Source organism: Pelmatolapia mariae, linkage group LG14 (genome assembly GCF_036321145.2).
Source record: "Pelmatolapia mariae isolate MD_Pm_ZW linkage group LG14, Pm_UMD_F_2, whole genome shotgun sequence".
Taxonomy (NCBI): domain Eukaryota; kingdom Metazoa; phylum Chordata; class Actinopteri; order Cichliformes; family Cichlidae; genus Pelmatolapia; species Pelmatolapia mariae.
Window position 1 is genome coordinate 24739391 of NC_086239.1, and position 12225 is coordinate 24751615.

At 40.3% G+C, this 12225-nt stretch overlaps 1 protein-coding gene across 19 annotated transcripts in view; it reads left to right on the forward strand.

The window, feature by feature from the left end:
• The window catches only part of LOC134640831 (muscleblind-like protein 1), a 62968-nt gene that overhangs the window by 46510 nt on the left and 4233 nt on the right, over positions 1-12225 (forward strand). For 3 of the 19 annotated variants that reach the window (XM_063492807.1, XM_063492827.2, XM_063492808.1), the window contains 6 exons: positions 1010-1234; positions 4060-4299; positions 6313-6366; positions 7200-7350; positions 9259-9294; positions 10122-10213. In XM_063492807.1, the coding sequence (XP_063348877.1) occupies positions 1010-1234; positions 4060-4299; positions 6313-6366; positions 7200-7350; positions 9259-9294; positions 10122-10213 (798 nt within the window). Of the gene's footprint in view, positions 1-1009; positions 1235-4059; positions 4300-6312; positions 6367-7199; positions 7351-9258; positions 9295-10121; positions 10214-10528; positions 10599-12225 lie in introns of all 19 variants that reach the window. The other 16 variants (XM_063492809.1, XM_063492822.1, XM_063492812.1 and 13 more) reach the window with 16 other exon arrangements.

Genomic DNA, 12225 nt, shown 5'->3' on the forward strand with positions numbered 1-12225 from the left:
AACCATAATTAAGCCCTGTATGCAATTATAGATGTTTCTGTTATAACATTTTTGTTAATTAATGCGAATATTCAATTTCATATCGATACTGAAACTTTGACGTGTTCCAAAAAAGGCCTATTAGTAAGCTTTCAAACTCTTTGCAAGATGATATCACTGCATAGTTAAAACCCCATGACCGCAAATGTTTTAGATGACATCATGCTTATTCCATCCAAACCCCAAGCTGCAAATATCTCAAACTGATATCTGAGCACCTGGAGCGAGACACATCTGCTTTTCCAGAGCACCTTATGATTGCAAACAACTCTTCAGACATTCCAGAGGGCAGTGCCGAAAGAATTATTTCTGATTTTCTGAGTCATCGCTGAGCAGTGAGGAGGTTTTAGGAAGAATGTATCAGTACGGCCCTGGCTGCCGCTCCTCTATTACTCACTGTGTCCTGTTGGCAGGGGCTCAAAAGACAATCCTTAGACTGGGGCTGAGGTCAGGATCAGGCAGGGAAAACTTTGCAGTGCATACTCCTCTCTCTGTCAAACTCCAGTACAACGCATACAGGCAGTACTTTATCTTACAGTGAAGCCTCTCTCCCCACTCACATGCTCATACAGCTTGACGTCCTTCATCAGTACTGCTAACTGTGTGATATCTGGGGTATGAAGCATGTGATTCCATCTGATCAATGGGAGAAGGTGACACCACATACTGGCGCTTGCTCTGCGCGTTAGTGCAAATGAAAGACAAGCAGCCATGTTCTTTTTCCTCAGATGTAAGCCTGTTAATTATCTGTTTTTGCATCTTTCCTTCCACATCCACAATCAGAGTTCCTATTTTTTGCTTTGCTACTGATAATCTTCTATTTCTGCCTCATATGCTGTATATCCACCAGGGTAATATTTATATGAGGAAGAAACGATGTAATTATATATGTAGCATCTTTATATATAGACTGTGAGAAATCATTGTGGATCAATTTTGACCAACTCTCTTATTTTGCATGTGCTCTCAGCCCATGTTTTCAGTCACACCCAGCCTTGCAACCAATGCCAATGCTGCTGCAGCAGCGGCTGCTGCATTTAACCCCTACCTTGGCCCTGTGTCGCCCGGCCTGATGCCCGCTGACATCTTGCCCAGTGCCCCCGTACTGGTCACCAGCAACCCCAGCGTTCCCATACCTGCTGCTGCTGCTGCCGCCGCTGCTGCGCAGAAACTCATGAGGACAGACAGACTGGAGGTGAGGAGGAACACAAACATTTACACACATTTGCAAATAAAGTGGGGAAAAAATATTTATAAGTACATCGGGAGGATTTGCATAATTTTTTGTGATTCCTTTGCCGCTCCCAGATTATAAAAATCGATTGGGAGAAATACCTTTTTCACACCTTTCTAACAGAAGCTTTTCAGATGTAGGATCTGTCTATTCAATATTAACTGTCTTGTTTGTACGTCTGTGTATGTACACCATTTCTGTTACACTAACTACATGCCATTACCAAGACAGAGTTATTTCTCAGACTTAAGCAAGAGAATGAGATGTTAATGAAAGCATCCACAAACATTACCATTGCTGACTCTATCGATACGAAGGGGATAACTTTGTCTAGCACAAGCTCGGGTTATAATGTACATATGTCATTTTCAGAAAAATCTTTACTTCTTCTCGGAAAGCAATTAGTTCTTTGAAACCTGATGAGCGCCCCTCCTCCAGCTGCGTTCAGATAATCATTAATTGGACAGTAAGTCAATCTCATCCATTATGTAGCCCCACCCGAGAAACAGTGGCAGCGGAATAATGGAGAAATCATTGGAGGCAGGCAGGAGGCGTGCAAGAATGCAGGAAGGTTACATTTAAGATGTAATGTTGGGTAGCTGGGTAATTAATGGGGGTGAGGCTGAGTAAGTCTCTGGACCAAGTGAATGAATGGACAACATGCAGAGCGACAGAACAGGTCACTGACAGGAAAGAGAGATGAAGGCGGAAGATAGGAAATCAATTTGTAGACCTGTTGTGGTCATCAGGGGAGGGGTTGGAGCAGGCAGAGACAGAGATACCAGAAACAAAGCAAAGGGCGCTGACTGAATTTTATGGAGGCGTTAGTACAAGTCATGCTGTAGAGGTTAAGGATAAGTGGAGGCAAGACGCTGCGAGCAGGAGAGCATGCAGCTCTCAATTCAGACTAAGGATTAAAACGATTTGTCCTGCAAAAGATCGATAGCAAAAGGATATGAAATATTTATCAACCAAATCAGAAATACTCTCCTCATTCCACTGTTTTCCTTTTAGATAGAGAGGCCTGTTGGTCAACGGCATCTGTGGTGGTCAGGCTGCAGGAGAGGTAGTGAGGCTGCATGTGTGGGTGAAGCTTTTTGATGAGGAGATTTCATATCCTAGTTTCTTCATTTGAAAGGAACTAGGTTTGCTAAAAATATCTTAGAGAAAGGGGCCAGTCATATTTCAGTTTCCAGTGTGTGTCGTTCAAAGTAAACATAGCTGGAATTCTGTGGAGCGACACACATACCGCTCAGTTGATGTGTTACGGACTGTTTCCTTGAGGCTGTGAGAAATTCCTATTTTAGAAGACAATGCCCCAGACAGTTTTCCTGAGAAAATATTCTCCAGAAGTCTCGCTGTCTTTTCCTTACATATGGTATGCTGCAACATCTCAGCATGCATAAAGTCATATGTTGGTTACCTGCAACCATGGTGATGCAAGTGGCTCAGGGGGATAGTTACCATAGGGACAGAAATCTGATTAGCAGACCCTCCATTTGTTTGTCTAACTAAGCACTTTTAGTGGTTTAGCGTCTTCTAAATAATTTGTAACTGCAAAGACAAACACACTACTAGACATCTGGTCCCGAGAACATCAAATCCTATCATTCAGTCCTCTTCTGTTTTTTTTTTTTCCTATGACAGCCTACATACACCTCATCACCAAAGGCTCTCACTTTCTCCTCCATCTCCATCCTCGTCTTTTTACTCTATATTCGTCAACCACGCTTACATTTCCCTTCTCTCCAAGTTTCCTCCCTCCCTCACCCGCCTCTACAACATCTGCCTGACAACAAGGCAGTCTCTCGTTTAAAAAAAAAATAAGACAAGTAACAGTAGTTACTGGTTAGCAGTGGTGGGGTGGTGTGCACGTGTAGGCATACATATCTGAGAAAGGGAGAGGTACCCACGAGAAACAAGGGACAGGCAAAGAGAGAAACGCCATCACTCACAGCAGTCAGTGAACGTAGATGATGAGCTGTCAAGACTGGAGACAGAGCAGTTTGCAGATAACGGTGCTGGTGGCCTTTTGTCTGGCAGCCGGTCCACCACAAATCAAAACCTTTATGCACGCAGACAGGGAGACTGGTAAACAGACTTAGTAAATGGCTTGTTCCATCACAGTAACTGATAGATCAATACAACGCACCATGAAATTGCATTTCTTTTGGTGGAGGATTGCGTCTCGAATCCAGTTCAGACTCAACAGTCTGATGGCGTGCCGAGAGCAGAGATCTGAAGTTATTGCAAGGCTCTTTAAGTGCCTAAATAAAAAAAAAAAACAGTGCTGCCTTATAATATATATACACCCACCTTTTGTGTGTGTGTGTGTGTGCGTGTGTGTTTGCTACTGTGTGCCAGCGGCTGACAATTACATCAGCTACAGCCTCCCTCGAGGGTAACCAGCTTCATATTTCCCATGAGCCTCATTGAGTCTGTACGTTCAGAATGAAGAAGGCATTTTCCCAATTGTTCATGCAAGTGCTGCCCCCTTCTGTCAGACTCAGGAAGAACAAAAACAGTTCTCATTTAAATAATGGATGAATGCAGTATGATTAATGAGTCTGTAAACGTTGGTTAGGATCTGTTCTGCTTATCAATCAACATTAATGGCTGAACCCATCATTAAGATCGGTTACCTTGTCTGATACCATCTGAAATGACAGAGCAGATTGATTGCTTTATCACGTGGACTCACCAGTAACTTTGTAACTTATGTGTGTAACTGTGTATGTGTGTGTATGTGTGTTAGGTTTATGATCAAATCCTTACCTTTGCCCCAGGTATGCCGGGAATATCAGCGGGGTAACTGCACACGTGGGGAGAACGACTGTCGCTTTGCCCATCCTGCAGATAGCACCATGATCGACACCAACGACAACACAGTCACCGTGTGTATGGACTACATAAAGGGCCGCTGCTCGAGGGAGAAGTGCAAGTACTTTCACCCTCCGGCTCACCTGCAGGCCAAAATCAAAGCCGCCCAACACCAAGTCAACCAAGCTGCAGCTGCTGCAGCCATGGTAGGTATCTGTTTACGTTACACCTCCAAAAGCAAATCAAACTAAGAAACATTAATGTATTACAATATCATAACCTGCTGTTAACAATTAAAGCTAAATGTCATTTAATGTACATTAAAGTTTAAAACGTATAGTTTTTCCAAAAATAATTTCTTTTTTAGTTTGGAGCACAAGCATTGCACCACAAATACTCTCTTATCTGGAGATAATTTTCTATGTATCGACAGCGTTGCTTGAGCCAGTACCTTTTACCCTGCTTTTAACCTCAACCTTTAGTCTCCGTTGTGCCTCTGCAGCTCTGACTCAGTACGCCCTAAAACGATACAGTTGTAGCTTGTGTCAGTCTGTGCTTTATTAGCAGCAGCAGTAATCGTGCTAGTATGTGACTGAGCCTCCCCTCGCCTGCTCCTCCTTGTTTTGCTGCTTTGTTAGTTTTACATTTTGCTTTTTCACAATCAATAGATGTGTAACATTTTTTGCTGAGAAGACAATTGTGTAGACTGCGGCATATTTTGGATCTTGTTTCCGCAATGCAGCGATCGGTTTCTCTAAAGAGACAGGAAAAAGGTCGTCCTCCGCCAAGTACTGTACAGTAGATAATATTGTGCATCATTGAATTCAAAAATATGGGTCAGCTTTATTTCAGTTAACCTTTCATTTCTGTTTATTTCTATCGATTCAGCACAATTTGAGCAGGCCTGCCATTTTTCATGTCCAATCTTATCTTTTCCAAATAAAATGTAGTAACTTCCTGGGATATAAAATGGCAATTAGTATGAATATAATGGCACAATGATAATTATTACTACAGTGTATCTATAGAATTAGACTAAATTATTGTTCTCTTTTTTTCTTTTATTACAAATAGCCAGACCTGTGATGCTTTTTCAAAGTCTTCATTGAGTATTTAGTTGTGACACATGAAACAAACTCAAACAGAGAACACAGCATCGCATTCGCAGGGGGATGACACGATTCAATACAATTTTATTTATATAGCGCCAGAACACAACAAGCACCTCAAAGTGTTTTATAGCTTTATATTGTAAGGTAAAGACCCTATAATATTAGAAAGAAAACTCCAACAATCAGACAACCCTGTATGAGCAAGCACTTGGCGACAGTGGGAAGGAAAAAATCCTTTTGCACAGGAAGAAACCTCCAGCAGAAGCAGCATCTGGGGCAGCCATGTGCTATGATCAGCTGGGGGTGATGGGACAGAGACAGGACAAAGGATTTAGTAATAAAACATTTTAAAATGTATCTACAATTTCATAATCACTGTTTGTGAGACAAAAGTTTCGTTCAGATTGGCCCACCAGTTAAAGAGGAGATAGGATACATACATGTACCCTAGGATCATTATAGTAAGAATTTAGGAACAAACACATCTGAAGATGTCAATGATTTTTTATGGTATATTCAAATCATGTGAATGAAACAGAAAACACGGGAAGAGGAGAATCACACAAGTACTGGAAATTGCAGTCATTTGAGACCCTTAAAACGGGCCTAGGACCAAGTGTCATGTGCCACTTTAGGAAATTTGTTTCAGTACAGTTGCCATAGTCCAGCCACCACAGGCTTTAAGAAAGCAGTGCATCTGGACCAGAGGGCAGAATCACATTAGATAATATTTATAGTCTGTTTCAAATGAATGTATTTGATCAAAGCTCATTCATTGGCTAATAATCTTTTCTGGACCATAGCATAGAATTTTCGTATTCATGAAAATAAAAACTTTCTTCTGACAGCAAAGTTTGCCAAGGGCTGTAATTCTTTTCAGTAACCCTAAAGCCATTAATGTGCATGCACAAGTCTTGTAATTGTTGTATATTGCATTCCAATGATTTGTTTTTGTTTGTTTGTTTTTTTTGTTTGTTTGTTTTTTTTTCCTCACCAACCCACACTGCACTGCTGCCCCCATGACGCACCTTCGCTTGCTGGTTTTTGTTAATGCGCTTGAACCCCATTGGCCCATTGCCATCATGTGCTCGCTGCCTGCTAATTAAGACTCAGTCGGCTGTCAAATCACTGAAGCGACCCCTCGACGCAACTTTTGATCTGGTACTATGACCTTTCACCTTTTAGCTTGGCATGCAGCTGTGGTGTGATAGATATAGCTTGAAGCTGTGTTTAACTAACTAAATGAGAAAGCACTGAAGGGTGATGAACTGATTGTAACCTTTGGTTTGACGTTTTAAGATTAAAAACAGATTCCAATCACATCTGCGAAGAATAAGGACAGTGGCACAAAACTGGAAATGTACTACATTTTCCAATGTCAGTTCATCACCTTAAGTGAATCTCAAAAAACACTTCACTGGAAGCATGGAAATGCAAAAGTTTATTGTGGTATAAGCTATGGTAGTCTTTGCATGTGTTGGTCATTTCCCATACTGCATGCATAACTGGTAAAGAGGTGTCATGACAGTCTTAACATGGCGTATAGTTTACTATTATCATGGAGCTGACAGCGCAGCTTTCCCTAACTACATCACTTCCATTGATGGTCCAACAATCTGTGCTTCAGCTTATATTAAACAGCTGCTAAGTTCCCTTTATGGAAAATTCGAGTTCTCAGCCAGCAAAATATTGACGGTATCTACTGTAATATTCTAAAATCATGTAAAAAGGTTCATGACAATATCTTGAGGACTTTTATGCTTGTCGTAGGATATATGTCACACATTTTTTTTGTCAGCTAGCACCTCTGTCCGCCTGCTCTGACAGAAGTAATGTAGTCCACTGCTTGCTTGCCAATATATTTGATCGCTGTTTTGATGGGCAATTTAATCTTCTAATGAATTTCTTTCTTCTCTCTGTCCTGAATGTCACTGCTACCATACTTCGATTTCCCTCACTCCCATCCTTTTGTTTTGATGTTGTCCCCTCTTCAGGGGCTCCCTCCCGTCTTGCCTCCTTTACCAAAGAGACCTGCACTTGAAAAAGCCAACGGTGCCACCACTATGTTCAATGCTGGTGTATTCCCGTACCAACAGGCCCTGGCCAACATGCAGTTTCAGCAGCAGGCTGCCTTCATACCATCAGGTAAGGTCCGAGTCTTCTTTAACTGGTGTTTGTTGCAGTAATCCTATTCACATTTCACACTCCTTTGATTATGGTTTGGCATCTGCACTGACTGGCTGAATGTGTGAAATGATGGGGGAAAAACTTGCACAGTGTTATTTGCACATATATGTACTGCATGGTCAAAACTTTGGTGTCACAAGTGGGAAGAGAAATAGTCAAAAGGTTTATTTTTTTTTTCATTTATAAACAGGCAGGCAGTGCTAGGATGTCTTCACACCTATATTCGTTTTCTCTGGCCCGAGTCAGTTCATGAGTTTGTAAACTTGTAGCTTTTCCCGGTGGTTTGGTTTGTTTTCACACACAGAGAAATCCAAGTGAACCAAAATGCTTCACTATAAACCACGTGAAAATATTCAGGCTGCTTATTGGCCAGATGAGTCTGGGGCTGGAGAAACAACAGTAAATACAGGAAGAAGGTGCTGCATTCTAGACTAGTGGAGAGTTTATATTCATTTCACAGCTACCTGGTAGCCCGCACAGACTTTGGCACATTTATGGTACCTTGCCGCATTCATAATACAAAGCATACATGGTAACCAGAACTTTTTTAGCTCAAACTTGGAACGCAGTTGGGTCGGATCATGTTCAGATGAAAAACGAACTGCTCTGGAGTCCATTTGGAACCAAAGGGTCTCGGTGCGATTGTTTTACACTTGAGTCCAATTACTGTTTTCACATCTGCCCAAATGATCGCACTGAGGGAAAAAAACAAACCAGAGTTTAAATGAACTAAGCACTGCAGGTGTGAAAACACCCTTAGTATTACATATAAACCATGCTCAAAAGATCATTCTAATAAACAGGAAGCAGTAATTTTGAATAAGATGCAACTGAGATAAATAAATCAAAGTTTTTATTTATTTAAATATTTATTAAAATGTTCATTAAGTAGAACATTTGATGTGACATTTACATGGGAAATATACATTTAATTAAATTAGTTACAAATCAACATTTTGGGCTCAAAATGGGCTCATTATAAGACTTTTTCATTATATGAAATACAAGGAACAGGAGGAGCAAGATATGGCTTAGTTAACTGAACCGAAATTCTGAAAAATGGGGCAAGACAATCCACGACTCCTGGAACATGAGGAGCACTTCTTCACTCTCTGCCAGTGTAAATTATATCCAAGGTGTACACTACATGTGCATGCACAAAATGCACACACACACACACACACACACACACACACACACACACACACACACACACACACACACACACACACACACACACACACACACACACACACACACACAGCTTTTTTAAATGCTCTTCTTTGGGCACTGCATAGTCATCTTTAACTGTGCCCCATATTCTCCTCTGACACCCTAAGAATAGCCTGCCATCGATTCCCATCTGTGAGACATTCAGATACTCAGATCCTCATATGTCCCACTCTATTGGACTGTCAGATCACTACAGCTACACTGTTTGAGGGCTTAAAAAGCAAGCCATTCAAACCTGTCACCGTACAAACAGCTGCCATGGCCCTGACAGGCAAATTGGGGTAGTGGTAGCGTTTAATTTGCCCTTCAGTTTAATGGATAAGTTGAACAGTAAACTGGAGTTGGCCAGCAAGTTTTGTTTTCTTTTCAGTTTTTCACACCTCTTCCCACTCAGAACTTTCATGCATGTTTTCTTAAATATGCAGTATGTGCAGTTACAGCAACTGCACGCCATGAAAGTAATAATAATCAAAGCTGTTATATAATAAGCTGTGGCCACTCTATGAAAGAGTTCACATGTTTATATCCAGGATGAATCCAATATTGTCTGACTTTGTAACACTTGTAATGCATTTTGCTGATTTCTTCTCCCCCCTATTCACTCCACTCCCTGTTGCAATGCATGATGGGCAGGCTCGATATTGTGCATGACACCTGCAACAAGTGTTGGTAGGTGCCAGCTTTCCTTATTGATTATCTTTGAACCCATTGTAGTCACACTCATTTAACTCACCACATAAAGTGAGCACAGTTTTGTTTTTTTTTTAATTTAGACTTTGAAATGTACTCAAAATAATATTCAGTGTCTTTTCAACACAGGCTATTAAAATGTAAATTGCAAATTTTGATTGTGAGCATACTTGTGTAATTGCAATTGGAAATGATGTGCTTTACTATTCTGTACTGTAGACCTTTTTGCTTCACCACAGATCTGTCTGTCACCTAATGCTTGTTGCAGTTCAAAATCCCCTGACCCCTGCTTTGTTTAACTTACATTTCAAGCTCTTTAACCTCTTGAGCACCTCATTATACTGTCTGGTTATAAATGCCATATAAACATGAGGATTTATCAGTGGTAGCGGAAGAAAGGATAGAGATGCTGCGTGAAGTTTATGCAATCGTAATTGTACTGTAATTTTTTCAAAACCCAGTGAACTCTCTTATTCAGTTTTGAATGCTCCCCGCCAAGAAAATAACACGCTGCCACCTGATATGATATGCTCGTCCAATTTCCAATTAGCCTTGCAATTTAAATAATTTCCCTGACGTTTCTTTTCTTTCTCCACAGCAGGTGACTTGCTATGAGTTTACGCAAATTGCTGGGATATTTGTAGATAAAATGTTAAAGCTCACTAGAAAGCAGACAATAAATCTGAAGCTGTTTAGATCTCATGTTTATCAGCATTCTATACACAGACATACAAATGAAGTGTCAAGCATTAAAAGCTTTAAATCTGCTCTGGTTCAACTGCCTGTGTGATCTTTCCCCCTCCAAGTACCCATGATGCACGGTGCTACCCCAGCCACTGTGTCTGCAGCCACCACATCTGCCACAAGTGTTCCCTTTGCAACAGCAACAGCCAATCAGGTTTGCTCCTCTCCTGCCTTCTTTCACAGTCTTTCACCTCTGCTATCACCTCTGACTTTTTCTCCTCTAATCGTACGATTTCAATGTGAATGAAATGAAAAATGCATGAGTGGTGCACAAGGCTCACCTCTGGTCTTTGCTAATTATTTCTAAATATCTCAATTTGTGATTATAGACATAATCGCTATGCTTATCCTTGTTAGCGGTTGTGGTTCCAGTGTGTTTTGTCCTCATTGCAGTAGACCCTTCTGTTTATTCTCCTCTGTCTTCCCATTCCCCCCTCCTCCCCTATTTGTCTTTTCTCCTCCCAATCAGATTCCAATAATATCTGCAGACCATCTGACTAGTCACAAGTATGTGACCCAGATGTAGAAGTCTCAGAACAGTATGTACTGCACCTCCAGCACCTCACACAATGCATTCGAACAATAAAAGTTTTTCCTCTGAAAAAGACCTCCAAACCCCTGATGTGACAGAGTTGCAAAAGCTTTTTTTTGTTTGTTTTTTGGGGGAGTTAAGGTTCTAATCTAGAATGTTTTTTACAAAACAAAATTGTTCACTTACTTGGTAGCAGTTAGAAGAGAGGATTACGTCTCCGCTCATATTTGAAGGTTAAAGATGAAGCTGGAGTCAGGAGCTGCTTAACTTAGCTTAGAATAATCAACAGAAACACAGCAAAACAGGTAGAATTTTAAAAAAAAAACTAAATAAAATATAAATAAATAAATATATTAAAAGCTGCCAAGTAGAGCGTCTAGTGCTTATCTGTTTACATTCCCTCCCTGCATGTTGAAATTTATACAGAAATGTTTGCCAATATTTAAAGTTGTGATTCTAAATGGTTGCTGGAAACATTAACTAGCTTGTAAGCTGCCAGCAGCTACAACATGCCAGGAATAGCAAATAAGCGTACCTTCCACACTATCAAACAGCACAAGCCAACAGAGATGAATTAATATCCTGTTTGCCTTGTATGACTTGGCCACTGTGGAAGTTTTCACAGTGATCCATCAGATTTTCTTGCGCTCCTGATTCCCTGCTGATGAGATTTACGATATGATAATCATCATACAGCTGAACTAGATCAAATTAATTTCAGCCGCTCAGTGTTTGCATACTTTTACATATTTTTTTAAGATCAGTATGAAAATCGTAAAAAAATCTTTTGTTTTTAATACAGCTGTGAATATCTCAGATCTTTAAGTGTTTTAGTAAAGTAGAACATAAACAATGAATTATAGAATTGATTGATATAACCTGTGTCGATATAAAACTCATAAAAATGAAATTAGTAAATAAAATATATGAAATAATAAAATACTAATAATGTTGATGACAAATAAGCAACATCAAATATGTCAAATATCACATCTTGTTCTAAAGCAGCTTGTGCTTCTAAGAAATATGTTCATATTGGACAATTGTGCAGCTAATGGGTTCTAATATTCAGTAACATGAAACAGTGCATGAAATAGTGTGCCCTAAGTCTGCCTCCCCTCAGAGATCTTCATTTAACCTTTTTGTTTGCCTTGATTTTCCCTAACTATAACTTTGTACACTATTGTACAAAAGTTTTGAGCCACCTCTCATTCATTAGATTTTGTTTTCAAGGAGTTTGACACAGCTGCCGCATTTCAGCTGATCCATCATAAATGGATCTGCTGAATTGTTTTCAAGACGCTGTTAAAAAGTAAATTTGAATTTTTGATTCAAATCATCATCAATATGCAAAGAGGAGGTCAGAAGACAAGTACAACAGTGAGCATCTACAGACCTCTGTAAAACAGTGTTGAGGCTCTGTCAAAGTTTAGAGGTGTATTTCAGCCTGTGGTGTTGGAGAACATAACTGATGAAATTATCATCATTTTGATCCACCGTGCAATTCCGCCTCACTTTTCAGCAGGGCAGTGATCGCAAACACACTGCAGTAACAGCAGATAGAAAAACAAGTGGAACATTTTCCAGTTATTCTGTGGTTTTCCAAAGCCTGGATCACATTATTGTCCTTCAAG